Here is a 19081-nt window from a genome sequence, read left to right on the forward strand (position 1 = left end):
TCAATGGGTGGAGCAGTGTGGTGTCGTCTCAAGGTGACACATTCGGTAGGACAGTACGCCAGGTCTCCCACAGGAATACACTAGATGGGGCAGCACGCTAGCTGTCCCACGGCGACACACTAGACAGAACAGCGAGGCAGGTGTCCTATGATGACACATTAGATTTGACAACGAGTCAGCTGTTTCACTGTGACACATTAGACAGCACAGCTTAGCAACTGTCCCATTGTGACACTCGAGACAGGACAGCATTGCAACTGTCCTGCAGCAACAATCGACATTGGACAGCGTGGCAGCTGTCTCACAGCGACACACTAGACAGGAGAGAGCGGCAATTGATCCGTAGTGACACTGCAGATGCGACAGCGTGGCAGCTGTCCCGTGGCTACACAATAGAGGGGGTAGCGTGTGAGCTGTCCCGCGGTGACACTCTAGATGGGACAGCGTGGCAACTGTCCCACAGCGACACACTAGACAGGAGAGTGCGGCAGTTGATCCGTAATGACACTGCAGATGCGACAGCGTGGCAGCTGTCCTGTGGCTACACACTAGAGGGGGTAGCGTGTGAGCTGTCCCGCGGCGACACTCTAGATGGGACAGCGTGGCAACTGTCGTGCAGCGACACAACGCTCGACCAGCAGCGTCCCTACGGCGACGACGGCGCTGGAGGCGAGCAGCAGGAGCACGGGCGTAACGCTGCGCATTGACACGCTGGTCAGCGAGCTCTTCACGGTGCTCGTGTCCTCCTTGGGCCATTCGTACATGCGCAGTCGCTGCAGCACGCCAGCGTCTCGAAGAAGGCCCAGGCTGCAAAACCACGACACTCGAGATAATTATGCACACAGCGCGAAATGAAAATCTTAAGGAGACTTTTGGCTCTTAATGCACGGCCTGTTCGGGCTGGAAAGAAAAAAAAAAGCAAAATATGGAAAAAACCTTACAATATTTTGTGAAATTGTTTGTATAAAACTAAGCAACAGATTAGAGAAACATTTGACCTGCCTTTGAATGATGCTCGGAATAACATACAGAAAATGTGGCATGCCAAATGTGTCTATGATACTTTATTGCTTACTGTTAGACAAATCATTTCACAAAACATTGGACCAGTTTTTGTGATTTTATTTTTGTTTTAAGTTTCGTTGAGAGAGAGTAAAATATAATATATTTAAATATCGATCGGTATTCTATTATTATTAACAGTATACAAATCAAGAGAAAGCAAGGAAATTTCTATTTATGCCGTAACTTGATATTTACTTTGTTTATTCTTCGTGAAAGAATTTGACACTTAAATTACGTAGCAAGCTGCACCTGTTCGTGATATATTTCAGTTTTCCCTCAAATCAGTAGCTATGTTCTTATTAATTACGCTGATTAATTTCAAGCAATTACATATATTTGCAAAACTAGACCTCACATTTGTCAATTTGACATCCCATTTGTCCATTTCCCACTCTTCTTATGGCTATGTAAATTCGGACGAAAATCCATTGTGTAAATTGTAGAAAGTCTTGTTTTTCGCTTCGCTCAAACATTGAACAGAAAGGAAAAAAGTGCATGGTATAATTCAATGCTAGATTGTGGAACTATTCGGCCAAGTTGTTAAGGGTATCTGTCTAATGTGCATGACTTAGGGCAGTGCATACTTTTGGAGAAGGGAGGGGGTTAAACGAAGTGGCAGAACAAGGACAGCCTTTCCAATGTGTGACCTATGAGCCTATCGATCTCAAAAAGTCCACATCTAAAGATTAGTCACCAACAAGTCTCTCACACTCTCACTCTTAAACGATTATGGTCGGTTTCTTGAATCTTTCCTGGTGAACATGTGATTCCAACATCTTTCAGGAGAGCGACTGGGACATCATTATTTCTTTTGGAGAAGGGAGGGGCTTATACGAAAAGGCAGCACAAAGAGTGCATTTCTCATGTGTCACCCATGAGCTTATCGATCTCAGAAAGTCCACATCTAAAGATTACCCACCACCAAGTCTCTCATGCTCTCACTCCATGAACGACTGTTTTAGGTTTCTTGAACCTTTCCTGGCGAACATGTGATTCCAACATCTTTCATGAGAGCGACTGGGACATTATTGTTTATTTTTCCGTTATTTCGGCTACTATCCGTGTTGTCAAGGAATATCACTAACTAATTTTTGAGTGCGATGCTGTTGCTGCTTACTCCTTGAGAAGCGAATGTGCTTAAACAAAGGAGTCATAATTAACGTGTAGTAATCATCATTTACAAACAAAACCACTAAGTGAGAGATGCAAATCCAGGATGATTATAGGTCATATACCTGCTGATTTCAACCGGCAGTCGATGCAGACTCGGAAAGAATACGCCACTGAGAGCGTATTATGCACTATGTGATCAAAAGTATGCGGACACCTCCAAAACATACGTTTTTTATATTAGGTGCACTGTCCTTCCACCTACTGCCAGGTACTCCATATCAGCGACTTCAGTAGTCATTAGACATCGTGAGAGAGCAGAATGAGGCACTCCGCGGAACTCATGGACTTCGAATGTCGTCAAATGACTGGGTGTCAAATGACTGGGTGTCCACACTCCTAAACATCCCTAAGTCCACTGTTTCCGATGTGATAATGAAGTGGAAACGTGAAGGGACACGTGCAGCACAAAAGCGTACAGGCCGAAGTCATCTGTTGACTGACAGAGACCGCCGATAGTTGAAGAAGGTCGTAATGTGTAACAGGCAGACATCTATCCGAACCATCACACAGGAATTCCAAACTGCATCAGGATCCAATGCAAGTACTATGAAAGTTAGGGGGGAGGGGGAGGGGGGGGGGAGAAAACGTGGATTTCATGGTCCAGCGCCGGCCGAGGTGGCCGAGCGGTTCTAGGCGCTACAGTCTGGAACCGCACGACCGCTACATTCGCAGATTCGAATCCTGCCTCGGGCATGGGTGTGTGTGATGTCCTTAGGTTAGTTAGGTTTACGTAGTTCTAAGTTCTAGGGGACTGATAACCTCAGAAGTTAAGTCCCATAGTGCTCAGAGCCATTTGAACCATGGTCCAGCGGCTGCTCATAAGCCATGGTAAATGCCAAACGACGCCTCGCTTGTTGTAAGGAGCGTAAACATTGGACGATTGAACGGTGGAGAAACGTTGTGTGGCGTGACAAATCACAGTTTACAGTGTGGCTATCCGATGGCAGGGTGTGGGTATGGCGAATGCCCGGTGAACGTCATCTGCCAGCGTCTGTAGTGCCAACAGTAAAATTCGGAGGCGGTGGTGTTATGGTGTGGTCGTGTTTTTCAGGGAGGGGGCTTGCAGCCCTTGTTGTTTTGCGTGGCACTATCACAGCACAGGCCTACATTGATCTTGCAGCACGACCGAGCACCCGTTTATAATGTAGCACTGTCGAAAATAACGTACAAGTGGTTGAAATCCAGACTTCGCGATTGGTAATATGCGTGTAGAGCCCCTATGTGTATGTGTGTAGAGCTGTCAGTGGTGGATGCTTGCGGTTTGGATGCGTAACTTGCTAACTCGTCGTCTATAATTTTTGATTTTATGTAGTGAAAATACGTATTTATGGAATACAATTTTTATCTGCGCAGTTTGTCTCGGGGGCTCCAAGAGTCACACACTAAATCAATTCCGTGAACAAAACCTGTATGGACACAAATCCTCTTTGAGGGTTGGTGGCAGCTACAGAAATAAATAGCAAACAGTCATCCTTGCACCGAATAAACACGTCCTAACATGGGAGACAGCAGTTTCTATGATGGCATGTATTGGCTCAAACCAACTTCAGAATTGTAATGTTACATACAGGGTGAGCACGCAGTACCGTAAACTGGCCTATGTGTCATCTTCTACCTAAGTAGTCATTGAACTGTAGTGTAGCAGGGAGATGTTGCTAACAAACTCTGTTCTAGTTATTGATGTCATCTGCCGAAACTGGAACTCATATTTCACCTTTAAGGATATCATCAGCTGTCCTCTTGAGACTGACCAGATCAGCTGCAAGTCCTTCTACCAAGGAAAAAAACCTTGATAATTTCGAGGATTCAATCCAGGTCATCCTTATCGCTCAACTACGGAAGCTGCCAGACTTATAATGAAGCCCTCGTCATATTAATAGTCTACGGAAGACTAAGGTGCATAAATTCATATCAGATGCAGGTAGAATAATGGTAAATACCAGAAGCAAGTAATAATCATAACAAAAATTTACTTAGGCTATACTGTAAGTGATTTTTCCAGTTTTTCTACCGAGTAGAAGACATTTTATTTTTCTGTAATACGTTACGTCTGTTTGCTGTATGGCACATCATTCATATTAGGAACTGTCATATATATTGTCAGACACTGGCGATACCTCTATTCCTGGATTTTGTAAGCGTCAACGTCGAGAATAAACTTTGGAAAATTAATATGGGGTTCATATGCTGAGAAAACTTTAGTGGCCTTGTGTTGTGGTATCTGGTACTCTTGTTGAATGGTTGGTTATATAACTCTGTAAGGTACCTCGGCAATTCTTCTTCATCTATCCGTAGGCAGTTCCATTACAATACTCCATCATCTTTCAGGTGTGCATCCGGGGCAATAATGTTTCTTCTTCCGATATTTCAGTTGATAATCTTACAGCCCCCTTCAAGGTGAGCCGCTGACAGAATTTAAATCACTTGTACAATATCGCGGAGTAAACGCTCGTGCGTCAGAGATAACACTGTCGGTAGCATGAGTGGCAGTCATAGAAAAAACTTTATGCATCTAAGAGTTAAACAAGGCAAGTGTACAGTCAGCAAATCCACAATGTTATCTCTGACACACGCGCGTTTGCTCTACAGTACTGATAATTCTCACAAAAATATACGAGAAAGGAGCTAAAATTGAAAGGGAAAGTGACAGGATTTGACTATTGCGGTGTAAACACTGCGAAGTGAAGCTCTCGTGCGAGGCTCCTACGTTGTATCAAACCTTTCATTGTTTAGTTGCTCTCACAAAAAATTTTCATTTAAGCAAGAATACATTGAAACATTTGAAATACTTTCTCGAAGCCGGTTCTGGTGTGCCTGAAGTTACCGTATATTGGCAAAAAAAGAAATAGTGCATTTGGAAAGACGACGTCGATTTCGATCTAATGACGGCATATGCCATCTGAGTAGTAGGGTGAAGGGGGCTCTGGCGCAATTTTGGTACCAATTTGATATCAAATTAATTATGAAACTTAATTAACCGATCAAGTAATTACTCCCCCACACCCTGATGACGCCATGGGTTTTCCCCAGTCAGCACGTGGGTTCCCTGCAGGGAATTCCCTGCCGACGCCCCTACCCCTCCCCATAATCGAAAATGGCGGCCGGAAAATATGACGGGAAATTCAAATTTATTGCGTTCTGCTTCTTGGCTGCCTTGTCAAGCTGGTGGAAGTAAGTAACTTCTGGATATAATGCATGGCAGATCCACACTCATACTAACTTGGATCTACTCTGGGTCATGGGAGCCATATGCAACACAGACACACAGAAAACAGAGCAAATGCAATGAAACAGTAATACACTATGTGATTAAAAGTATCTGGACACCCCCAAAAACATACGTTCTTCGTATTAGGTGCATTGTGCTGCCATCTAGTGCCAGGTACTTCATATCAGTGTCTTCAGTAATGATTAGACATCGTGAGAGAGCAGAATGTGGCGCTCTGCAGAACTCACAGACTTCGAACATGGTCAGGGGATTGGGTGCCACTGGTGTCATATGTATGTACGAGAGATTTCCATACTCCTAAACATCCCTAGTTCCACTGTTTCCGATGTGACAGTGAAGTGGAAACGTGAAGGGACGCGTATAGCAAAAAAGTGTAAAGGCCAATCTCATCTGTTGACTGACAGAGACCACCGACAGTTGAAAAGGCTCATAATTTGTAATACGCAGACATACATACAGACCATCACACAGGAATTCCAAACTGCAGCAGGATCCAATGCAAGTACTATGATAGGCGTGAGGTGAGAAAACTTGGATTTCATGGTCGAGTGGCTGCTCCTAAGCCACACATCACGCCAGTAAATGCCAAACGACGCCTCATTTGATGTAGGGAGCATAAACATTGGCGATTGAACAGTGGAAAAAACGTTGTGTGAAGTGACAAATCACAGTACACAATGTGATGATCCGATGGCAGGCTGTGGGCATGGCGAATGCCCAGTGAACATCATATGCCAGCGTTTGTAGTGCCAACAGTAAAATTCAGAGGTGGTGGTGTTATGGTGTGGTCATGTTTTTCATGGAGGGCGCTTGCACCCCTTGTTGTTTTGGGTGGCACTATCACAGCACAGGCTTACATTGATAATTTAAGTGCCTTCTTGCTTCCCACTGTTGAAGAGCAATTCGGGTGCGGCAACTGCATCTTTCATCACGATCGAGCACCTGTTTATAATGTAGCACTGTTGAAAATAACGTACAAGTGGTTGAAATCGAGACTTCGCGATTGATAATGTGCATGCAGAGTCCCTATGTGTATGTGTGTAGAGCTGTCAGTGGTGGATGGCTGCGGTTTGGATGCGTAACTTGCTAACTCGTCACCTATAAATGACACTGCCGGAGGAGACGCACTCTGTACGTAGAGAAAGGAAACTCTTATGGCCGAGATGTTACTCGCAGTCGACACACTGTCAAACACAAATAACATATTACTGGAGTAATAAAAACAAATACTAAAAAGTTATAGTTTGTAGATGGCCTGAAAGAGTTGTGGGTACATATCATAGTTGTAAGGTATAGACTGAAATAACGAAGCATGTCTGATAGATAATAAGGGCATATACTTATGGAAAAAGAAAGTCAGTAGCAACAGAAATCAACTCTGTACACATGTCAAATCCCTGTTGTAGACCCCTATACGATGGAGTGGAAGACAAATGACGATGTAGAACAGTTTCCAGGCTTTAAGTTTCCACCAAGGGCAGCGCTATGAGTCTGCAGACAGGCTCTCTGAAGGATCGCAACAGTACATGTAATTTCTTCCAGACTTAGAGTTCTTAACATACCCATCATCTGCACCACTCATTGAGTCTCATATAGGTACAAAAAGACTTTTACTATGCATTTCATGATCGTCCTATCCAAAATGCATGCTTGTGGATCGTTGGGTAGAGAGGAAGCCTCAGGATTTTTTAATAGGTTGGAGTATAAGATGCACAAATATTCTCGCAGAAAATCAAACAAAACATGGGTATGTCAGCAATATGACCATCCTCTGGCTAGTGTTTGTTTCTTCGTAAAATATCACTGTTTCTTCGTACGCATTTTCAGCTGCCAACGATCGTTTTATGGGACTGTTGTGAAAATATCATAATTTCCGAACTGTAATTGGGTGTGAACTTCGTAAACAGCAGGCGTCATGCACCTCCAGAAACCTAAGTAGTGTTTCTGTTACAAAGAATCGATGTTTTCTTTGGTGTATAAGGTAATTGTTTTATCACCTTACAGTTTGTCACTATAGTTTATCGGAGAGACAGTTGTAGGGAGCTTGTGTGGCATGCGCTGGAAAATATATTTCTTACGTTGAAATATTAACAGCGTTGCGTTGCGACTAATAGGTCGGAAACCGCATAGCTCAAGCATTATTGCGTCTGTAAGTGCAGAATCATGTAGCCCTTGGAGTATGTTTATATTCCATGATCATTTATCTCTTTCCAGTATCTTCTTGGTATGGACACTAAACACCGAAACAACACTTCAGAATTGTTAGCACAAGTGATTTATTTAAAATGTTTCAAACTCCTTTTCAAAGTCATTGACAGAAGTTTGTGAGGTTCTGAAAACCTTGTGTGTGTGTACGTTCCTTGACAGTTGTCCTGTTTATGGAGTTAGTACAGCACGGTGTGTAATTTCACATGTCAAACACGCTGCTATGCATTTGCCTGTCTCCTCATAAGATGCATTTTCCTCTGCTGGCGATCATTTTATACTACAGATGCGAGCATAGCATAATTTCTGAACCGTAATAGGATGTGAGCACTGGGCGCTATATACCTCCAGAAAGAAGGAAGTAGTCTTATTATCTTAAAGTTTGTCACCCATGTCAGTGGCATGGAAAACTTGCAGGGTGGATGTATGTCAGATGTTGGACACATATGCATTACAGTATTAAGAGCATTGTTCTTCCGAATGACTAATATTTCAGAAACCACGTAGTTTAAACATATTAGCATGTTTGAGTGCAGAACTGTGCAGTCTCAGGAGTGCACGCGTTTATGTTCTACAATCACTTCTCTCTTTCCAATACCTTCCTGGTACTGACCCTAGACACTAGAACAATACTTCAGAATTGATAGCACAATTGATTTACGTAAATTGCTTCAGACTCCGTCTGTAGGGAGCTCCACCATGTATAAACTACACATTTCTTCTTAACCGTCTGTCATATCACCATAACTCTGCCATATCGACTATATACTGATAAGGAGTGGTAACGACCTTGGCATGCATGCATCTCGAGAGATCTTTTGCACCTGGATGGGTGCCATGAGTAAGACTGACGCACTCTGTTCCTTCATGAGACGTGGAATGTAGTGGGTGTAGTATTCTCCTACTTCTGGCCAGTTGCAAATTAAATTAATGACAGTGTTGTAGGGAGGGTTGGTAAAAGACAATGCAGGGAGATCTTTCAATATCCCACTTTATCCTGTGAATCAGAGAATACTCTGTGACTCCCATCCGCATAGGGAAAGATGACCAGTCGTAATCGTCAATTATACACTACGATCGAAGTGTTAGAAATATGTAGGTAACCTAACTGCGTGGGTATAGGACGTTGTCTGGTATGCTTTGGTGTATATGTTCGAGAATTAATCATGGGTGTACTGCACAATCATATATCTACATTCACAGTCTAGATTATAGTACACGCAAAGTATTGGAGTTGTGGTTTAGCAATGATACAGAAATTGGAAAGAGTTTTGCAGTTTCATTGGTCGACGTTGAAATTACAGAAAAACTGGTAAAATTGTGGGCACCTCGAGGGAAGTGTTGCGAAAGATTGTATACGATCACAGCAATATGGTCATTGTACGCCGGAACGCATCAAACGCGAAACCATGTTAACAAGGATATGGTCGCCTCAGGATTTAAAAGTCCTGTCAGATTCTTCGAGGCCCTAGTCAAAAAGAACCAATTCCTAGACGACCCATGTAGCCATGCCGAAATAATCCGCTTCTGCCATATGAAGCTCCCACGACGCCTCCAACAAATACTGATTGACATATGTGAGAACGATATCGAATCATTCAAAGATATTCTGCGAGAACCGGAATTCGCACTGGACGAACAGAGCGCGAGGGAATGCACACGTGGGCCTGGTTCCAGAGACAACAACCGGCAGCAAAGTAACTATTATGATGAAGGGCATGCAAACGATGATAGAACAGCAGGTGGCGGTCATAACCGCAACCATCTCCGCCAAACAGGACGCTGTAATGATAATGTCAAACAGTTCGGACAAAATAGGTTTATTCCGGAACAATACAGAGTGCAAGGAGAGGTCGTTAAACGGTGCCCACCGAACCCTAATTCACTACTGGCCATTAAAATTGCTACACCACGAAGATGACGTGCTACAGACGCGAAATTTAACCGACAGGAAGAAGATGCTGTAACATGCAAATGATTAGCTTTTCAGAGCATTCGCACAAGGTTGGCGCCGGTGGCGGCACCTACAACGTGCTGACATGAGGAAAGTTTCCAACCGATTTCTCATACACAAACAACAGTGGACCGGCGTTGCCGCCGGCCGAAGTGGCCGTGCGGTTAAAGGCGCTGCAGTCTGGAACCGCAAGACCGCTACGGTCGCAGGTTCGAATCCTGCCTCGGGCATGGATGTTTGTGATGTCCTTAGGTTAGTTAGGTTTAACTAGTTCTAAGTTCTAGGGGACTAATGACCTCAGCAGTTGAGTCCCATAGTGCTCAGAGCCATTTGAACCATTTGAACCACCGGCGTTGCCTGGTGAAACGTTGTTGTGATGCCTCGTGTAAGGAGGAGAAATGCGTACCATCATGTTTCCGACTTTGATAAAGGTCGGATTGTAGCCCATCGCGATTGCGGTTTATCGTATCGTGACATTGCTGCTCCCGCTGGTCGAGATCCCATGACTGTTAGCAGAATATGGAATCGGTGGGCTCAGGAGGGTAATACAGAACGCCGTGCTGGATCCCAACGGCCTAGCAGTCGAGATGACAGGCATCTTATCCGCATGGCTGTAACGGATTGTGCAGTCACGTCTCGATCAATGAGTCAACAGATGGGGACGTTTGCAAGACAACAACCATCTGCACGAATAGTTCGACAACGTTTGCAGCAGCATGAACTATCAGCTCGGAGACCACGGCTCCGGTTACACTTGACGCTGCATCACAGACAGGAGCGCCTGCGATGGTGTACTCAACGACGAACCTGGGTGCACGAATGGCAAAACGTCATTTTTTCGGATGAATCCAGGTTCTGTTTACAGCGTCATGATGATCGCATCCGTGTTTGGCGACACCGCGGTGAACGCACATTGGAAGCGTGTATTCGTCATCGCCATACTGGCGTATCACGGGGCGTGATGGAATGGGGTGCCGTTGGTTACACGTCTCGGTCACCTCTTGTTCGCACTGACGGCACTTTGAACAGTGGACGTTACATTTCAGATGTGTTACGACCCGTGGCTCTACCTTTCATTCGATCCCTGCGAAACCCTACATTTCAGCAGGATAATGTACGACCGCATGTTGCAGGTCCTGTACGGGCCTTTCTGGATACAGAAAATGTTCGACTGCTGCTGTGGTCAGCACATTCTCCAGATCGCTCACCAATTGAAAACGTCTGGTCAATGGTGGCAGACGTACTGGCTCGTCACAATACGCCAGTCACTACTCTTGATGAACTGTGGTATCGTGTTGAAGCTGCATGGGCAGCTGTACCTGTACACACCATCCAAGCTCTGTTTGACTCAATGCCCAGGCGTATCAAGGCCTTTATTACGGCCAGAGGTGGTTGTTCTGGGTACTGATTTCTCAGGATCTATGCATCCAAATTGCGTGAAAATGTAATCACATGTCAGTTCTAGTATAATATATTTGTCCAATGAATACCCGGTTATCATCTACATTTCTTCTTGGTTTAGCAATTTTAATGGCCAGTAGTGCAGCAGTAATCAACACGGAAGTCCTAGACAGCAATGACTAGCGCTATCAGCGGAACAAACTATGCAGATGCCTGCAAAGTCGATCGGAAAAAGCTGTATGAACGCGCTGCAGTGGTGGACATTCTGTCAGGGGGAAAGGACATTGTAGAATTGCAGGAACTGCACCCAATCGTTAAAGCATACAGAGGCAACACAGAACTGAGAGGGATTATTGACAGCAGAAAAGTCTTTCGGCTATCGCCGACACGGTCTTTGAAAACTGTGCTTCCGAATACAATTGGCCGGGCCTTTCGTTGGAGAGAACCAAAGTGAAAGGGGCCACTGTAGGCAAAGTAACAGAAGTTATGTGACGGACGAAGTTAGACTTCAGGTGTCAGGGACACATTAGCAGCGGATTTACTGGCGGTCCCAAAATTGGCAACTGATGTGGTCATCGGAGTAGATTCCTTAAAAGAACAACAGACCGTGCTCGATCTTGAGAGAGGTGGCATGACGTTAAAAAATGGACAAGGAGATCCAGCTGCATTTCGAACAGGAGTGCTCGGCAAAAACGAGAGAGGACTTTTATGATTACCGTCGCCAAAACGCACAGGAAGACGAGATTATTCAGGAGATTGTGAGTCAAATTGAAAAAAAAAAAGAATTGAGCACATAATCCAGGTCCGCCACCACCATAAGAAAAAGCTGCGTGACATATTACACTCCAACATGGAGGTAGTTGTACCGAAAGTGGGAGTCATTAGGGATTTAAAACATGCATTAATGTTAAAGAACACCAAAAGTTCTTTGTCGCACCATATCCGATGCCGGTGGTGTATAAGAAGAAAGCAGCTCTCGAAAATACAACGGATGCTCAATGACGGAGTAATTGAACAGGCTGTGTCAACATATAGCAGCCCCCTCCGTGTAGTCCAGACGAAAGACGGGTCAATACGACTGGTGCTCGATTCGCGAAAAATTAGTACTACTATTGTGCCAGAGACAGATCGATCAGAGAAACTTGAAGAGCAACTGCAAAAATTTCATGGGGTGAAAATATTCTCCTGCATTGACCTCTGCTCAAGTTTTTGATAGGTTAACTTGCATCCTGCATGTAGACAGTACACGGCATTGCCCGCATCTCGTGGTCGTGCGGTAGCGTTCTCGCTTCCCACGCCCGGGTTCCCGGGTTCGATTACCGGCGGGGTCAGGGATTTTCTCTGCCTCGTGATGGCTGGGTGTTGTGTGATGTCCTTAGGTTAGTTAGGTTTAAGTAGTTCTAAGTTCTAGGGGACTGATGACCATAGCTGTTAAGTCCCATAGTGCTCAGAGCCATTTGAACCATTTGAGTACACGGCATTTCTTGATTTCGGACCCTGCTATCAGTTCAAGTGTTAGCCCTTTGGCCTGAACATTTCTTCGTCCGCTTTCATACGAGGACTTTATGGGTTCCTTAGTCATGCATTGGAAGAAGAATTACAAGCTACGTGGACGACGTTTTGATCTATGAAAGCCCGTGGGGGAACATAACAAAGTCCTGAATGAATTACTCTCCACATTAAGGAACCATGGTGTTACTGTCAACGTGAAGAATTCACGATTCGGTGCATCCGAGGCAGAATTCCTCTGCCTCATCGTCTCCGGGGAAGGCACTAGTCCTTGCCCAGAAAAAGTAGAAGCAATAGCCAAATTTCAGATACTGTTGGTCTCATTAACTTCTACAAAAAGTTCACAGTGGTAAGGTCACTAGGAAATCCACCCCTATGCGAACTTACCGACAGAAAGACACCTTGGGTGTGGGATAGCTCAGCAGAGAGCGAGTTCTGATCTGTGAAAGGCGCTTTACTCAAAGCACCTATATTGTCACAACCTGATGTCTTACACGGGTTGTGTCTGGCAACCGACAATTCCAAATCGGGCTTGGGAGATTTGCGTTTTCAAGACATCGAAGAGAATGATGTATGGGTGCACAAAACCACTGTTCTCGGTAGTCGAGTTCTTACCAAGTGCAAGAGAAACTACTCGATCACAGAATTAGAGGCTCTGTCCGTCGTCTAGGGCATTAAGAAGTTTCGATACTTCCTGTACGGTCGAAAGGCATCTATCTTCACCGATCATAAAGCCCTGGACTTTTTCTTGGTCGCCAAGTTGAGCAGTGAACGGCTGACGGGTGTTCGCGTTGCAGGAGTTCGACTTCACAATTATTTGTGTGCCAGGAGAGACTATCATAATTTCCGACGCACCGTCGCGCTCACCGGCAGGTCCGGTGGGTGAGGTTCATGGTGATTTGGAAGAGAACCATTTCAGTCTCTTCTATATGCGTAAGGTCGCGTTGGAAAACGAAGTTAAGCTACGAGAGACATTGCAAGAGAGCAGGGCACAGATCTGGCTCTCGTAAATTTGAAGAACATGTTGAAAGACAGGAGCAAAGCGCACATCAGGCAGTTACACCATCTTTGAAAGAGTATTTTGTTCAAATGTTCAAATGTGTGTGAAATCTTATGGGACTTAACTGCTAAGTTCATCAGTCCCTAAGCTGACACACTACTTAACCTAAATTATCCTAAGGACAAACACACACACCCATGCCCGAGGGAGGACTCGAACCTCCACCGGGATCAGCCGGAAAGGGTATTTTGTTTTAGGTCGGGAAAGCGGTGGACTGTATGTGGATACAATCTAATAAACAAGATAATCTGATACACACATCACAGCTATGAACATTTCGGTCCGCGGAAATGCTTCCTCAAATTAAAGACGTTGAGCCACTTTAAAATTATGGAGAGTCGCATCAGGAAGGTATTTTCCGTATGCAAGGATTGCCAAAAGCCCAAATCTTCGACAAAGGCTACTCAGGCTCCTCTCTGTCGAGTGGCACCAGCCAAATTACGACAAATCGGGGCCACAGGTCTAGTGGGACTCCTCCCCAGAACTAGGCGTAGCTCCTGCTTTATAATGGTGATGATGGAACTGACGTCCATGTTTGTACCACTGACGCCATTGCATAAGGCGATGAGACAGACGGTCTCCAAAGCATTATGCAAAGACTGTCTTCAACAGGTCGCTCACATCGACAAGCTCATATCCGACACTGGCCCGCAAATCAAATCCCAGAAGTGGAAGGAGACCTTGAGACTCCGCAAAATCAAACCAGTCTTCATATCAGCCTATCATCCGTCGTCAAATTGTGCGGAACGGATCAAAAATGGAATCAGGCAACCTAAGCCAATTCTACTGTGCGAAACAGCACACGTCCTGGGACGTTTTTCTTAACGACTTTCAAGATGTGATGAACGAGTCACCACATTGCACGACATTGTTGCCCCCCATCACTGTTCTCAAGAACCAACATCCAACGAATAAACTGAGGGAGATTGTGGATTATTCACCCAGGGCACAATAGCGGCATGCCGAGATAGTGGACCGAGCATTGCGCAGAATCCAGGAAGTGGCCCTCAAAAGAAAAGAGCCTGCTGACAAAAAAGCAAGGATTCGACAGCATCAGGTGGGGGAGAAAGGTGGTAGGTGAGGGGGTGGCTATCGACCTGGGTAGAGAGGGTATCCCGGTAGGCATTCCAGTCGGCATGGGAATAATCATGGACGTATTTCGGGGGTGGGTCAGTATGAGGGTCGGGACAGGGGCGACGACCGTCTGAAACAGTGAGGAGGACAGGGAGATGGTCACTACCAATTGGGTCCAGGACATCCACCGCTATGTGGCCAAGGAGGTTAGCGGAGGAGAGGATGACATCGGGAGTGGAGTTGGATTCAGGGTGGGTGTGCTGGGGAATGGGGATGAGGTGTCCTTTGAGGGAGGAGATGAACCGATGCCACAGCCGTAACTGGGCAGTGGAACTACTATGGATGTTAAGGTCAGCGGTGATCACGTAGGAGGAGAAGGTATGGTCAATGTGGGAGAGGAAGTCAAAAGGAATAGGGGCGTTGGGGTGGACATAGATCGTGGTGTAGGTGATGGTAAGGCCAGGAAAGAAAAGACTAAGAATCAGGTGTGCTGTGGGGTCGGGAAGGAGAGGTTGATGCCGAACAGGGATCTGGCGGTGGTGACCAAATGCTACTGCGCCACGCGCTATTGGGGGGGGGGGGGGGGATTATTGGAGCGGTGATGGAGGTAGGGCGAGGTGTGGACAGTGTGTTGGGGCTGAAGAAAGGTTTCATTGAGGAGGAAGGCATCCACACGGTGGGTTGCGAGGGTGTGCAGGAGGTGCAAGAGGTTCTTGTTGGTGGGAAGGGAACGGATCTTATTGAACAAGATATGGTGCTGTCGCACCGTGACAGGAAATTAAATGGGGGTGTCGAGACGGGAGAAGGCGAAATGGGCCTGATTATGGGAGTAGGTGGCATACATGTTGAGGTGGAAGATGGATGGGGCAGCTAGGGATATCTGTTGGAGGGTGTGGGGGCGCTGGAAAGGGTGGACATTTTGGAGGACGATGGTGAGGAACCTGATAATGTCCTCAGCGGTGGGGGGGGGGGGGGGAGGGAGACGAAGGGAATTGCCAGGAGGGGTGGGGGCGTCCAGAGGGCGGACAGGGATGGTGAGTTCAGGAGTGGTGGGAGGGGGTCGGGCCTTACATTTCTGGGAGTACGTGGGATGTGGGAGATTACAGGTGTTGCAGGAGGGAGGGGACTGGAGGTTGGGGCACTGCTGGAGGAAGTGCGCCTGTTTGCAGTGTGGGGAGACAGGGGCCTCGCGGCACTCTGCTGTCGGATGTGCGTTGTAGCGCAGGCACCTCTGGCAGCGGAGGGATTGAGGAGGGGAACAGGATGGTGGTGGTGATTAGTGTTTAACGTCCCGTCGACAACGAGGCCATTAGAGACGGAGCGCAAGCTCGGGTTAGGGAAGGGTTGGGAAGGAAATCGGCCGTGCCCTTTCAAAGGAACCATCCCGGCATTTGCCTGGAAGGATTTAGGGAAATCACGGAAAACCTAAATCAGGATGGCTGGAGACGGGATTGAACCGTCGTCCTCCCGAATGCGAGTCCAGGGAACAGGAGGGGTCGACCTTGTAGCGTTGGTGGAAGAGGAGGGCACCCTCCTTCAGGAGACGGTCGATGGCGGGGGCATGTTCCGAGAACACCCGCATAAGGCGGGTGGGGCTGGCCGGGTTGAAGATGCAGCAGACTGCCTGTATTCCCAATGAGGGCTCCGCCAACACCTCCTTCTCCGTGATCGTCTGACTAGGCCGAGTGATCACAGTGGTGAGGATCGGCAGGCAACGCGGGGGTTGGGGTTGGCGGGAGGGGGATGGGGAAGGAGCAGGTGTGAGGGAGGTATTGGGGCCAAACCGGGTGATGGGGATTTGGGAAAGGATGTCAGTGTGAAGGATGGGGCTGGGGGAGGAGATGAGAACGGAGTCTCTTCGGGGAGTGAGGAGGGAGATGGGGGCTCCGGGAAAGTGTTGGTGGAGGAGGAGCGAGAGGTTCCAGGCCTCAAGGAGGGAAGGATCAGGACGAGAGAGGAGGTATTTGTAGAAGGAGGGGGAGGAGGAGCAGGAGGAGGAGGAGGTAGCAGGGCCAGGTGGGGAGACATCCATGGCATCCTGGGGGGGGGGAGGGAAGGACGATGGGTTGGGGCCTTTTTGGAAACAGAGGAGGCAGGGGTGCCACTAGGGCATTTGATGACGACGGAAGGGTGAGAGGAGACGCGTGGGACAGGAGCAACAGGGAGGTGGTGGGAAGTGGCAGGTCCCAGCAGGGACGCTGGAGCCGGCGCCCGAGATGGGGATGGCGACTGTGAAGGCGACGGCGATAACGTAGATGATGGCGATGGTGAAGGCGAGGGCGAGAGCGGGACATGGGCCGTGACCCTCCAGGCCACCACCCTAGCGGGGGCTGCAATAACAGGGGGAGGGAGGGGAGGGAAAGGATCAGAGGTGAACGTGCGGGAGGAAGAAGCTGGGGATGGGGCGACAAAGAGTGAGGGCGAAGGGAGAGTGAGAAGTGGAGGGATGGAATGAGAGGGGGGGGGCGACTGGGCACACCACGTAATGATAGTGGTGGTGGCGGAGGGAGAGGTATACACTATTGCTGTGGTGGTGGTAGTGGTAGTGGTGGTGGGGGTTGACATGACGACAAGGAGGAAAAGAGACAGGACAGGACGAAAAGTACAGAAGAAAACAGGGGACGGACGAAGACGGACGAAGACCGGTGGAACGACTGGCTGAGCGAGAGGCCGGCGCTTAAGTACGCTATTGGGGGCGCCGCTATTGGCCGCTGGGACCACGTGTTCCAAAGTGGCGCCACCACACTAAAAGCGGGCCAGGAGGCGCGCGCCGCCACAGCTTACGGTGCAGAGACTTCTATGGGTCTTTGACGTACATGACGTCTGGCGCGGATTCAAATTCTGCGGCGCGCGGTACCAGAGTTACTTCCAGTAAAAGGGCCTTAGATGTGGTCACCACTGTACTTTATTTTATGTGTTGCTGCTAATGGGCTGTCAGGAATTCTCTGTCTCAGTAGAGACGAATTTACCCCATAGGTGTTGCCGACCTGGGCGAGACTCCACGCGCCGAGAGAACAGCGACAAGAGGATAATCCTGATGTCTATGCTGGCTGCAACGAGTAATGCACGCAGTTGTTCAGTTGCTACTGTTACCCGTCGTAGCGCTGGCCTACGATGTGTCCATGACTGCCCAGCCCTTTGCGCCTAATGCCAATGGTGACTGTGTGTCTCACTCAAACGCTACATGAGGTTGAAAATTGAGTGTTTATTCGGCTCCCATCCCTGTTATACTATTCCACGCTACTCATTTCAGCGTTTTATACGGGTGCCACGACCAGTCTTGATAGGTGGTAGCTTCTCGTTTTTTTAGAAATTTTGCTTGAAGTGGCCCCACTACCATGCTTCAGTAGGACACCTCCTGCTGAAAATTCTACTGTAAGGGTTAGGTTATGAGAGATTACGAGCCGTCTGGCTTGCCTGCTTCCATTTGTACTAAATTTATCTGCCCCTTGTTACGACTGGGGATAAGCAGGGCAATTTAATGTCTCTGAGCACTATGAGACTCAACATCTGAGGTCATCATTCCCCTAGAACTTAGAACTACTTAAACCTAACTAACCTAAGGACATCACACACATCCATGCCCGAGGCAGGATTCGAACCTGCCAGCGTAGCGGTCGCGCGGTTCCAAACTGAAGAGTCTCGAACCGCTTGGCCACACTGGCAGGCCAGGACAATTTAGTTGCATCTACTTAAAGTCTTATGACACTGATTTATTGCAGGGAAATGTGTTTTATAAAATTTCAGTGGTCGTCAGTAGATAAGGTCTCCCTATCCTTGGTTTCGCTGTGATTGTTTCTTCGCATTTCCACTTCACAATCTGTCGGCCTGGGAAGCTTTAGATGGGTTGAAAGTCCCTGACGGATTTGTGACTCAAGTGACATCCAAAGACTAGTCCACGATCGAGTTCACCTGCCTCCTATTACACTCCTGGAAATTGAAATAAGAACACCGTGAATTCATTGTCCCAGGAAGGGGAAACTTTATTGACACATTCCTGGGGTCAGATACATCACATGATCACACTGACAGAACCACAGGCACATAGACACAGGCAACAGAGCATGCACAATGTCGGCACTAGTACAGTGTATATCCACCTTCCGCAGCAATGCAGGCTGCTATTCTCCCATGGAGACGATCGTAGAGATGCTGGATGTAGTCCTGTGGAACGGCTTGCCATGCCATTTCCACCTGGCGCCTCAGTTGGACCAGCGTTCGTGCTGGACGTGCAGACCGCGTGAGACGACGCTTCATCCAGTCCCAAACATGCTCAATGGGGGACAGATCCGGAGATCTTGCTGGCCAGGGTAGTTGACTTACACCTTCTAGAGCACGTTGGGTGGCACGGGATACATGCGGACGTGCATTGTCCTGTTGGAACAGCAAGTTCCCTTGCCGGTCTAGGAAT

At 47.4% G+C, this 19081-nt stretch overlaps 1 protein-coding gene across 1 annotated transcript in view; it reads right to left on the reverse strand.

Annotated features, from left to right (window-relative positions):
* Nucleotides 1-587: 587 nt before the first annotated feature.
* LOC126249152 (glutamate receptor U1-like) overlaps nt 588-19081 on the reverse strand; it is a 162983-nt gene continuing 144489 nt past the window's right edge. The window contains 1 exon segment of the mRNA XM_049950807.1: nt 588-807. Coding sequence (XP_049806764.1) covers nt 588-807 — 220 coding nt within the window.

The sequence above is a fragment of the Schistocerca nitens genome, chromosome 3 (assembly GCF_023898315.1).
Source record: "Schistocerca nitens isolate TAMUIC-IGC-003100 chromosome 3, iqSchNite1.1, whole genome shotgun sequence".
Lineage (NCBI taxonomy): Eukaryota > Metazoa > Arthropoda > Insecta > Orthoptera > Acrididae > Schistocerca > Schistocerca nitens.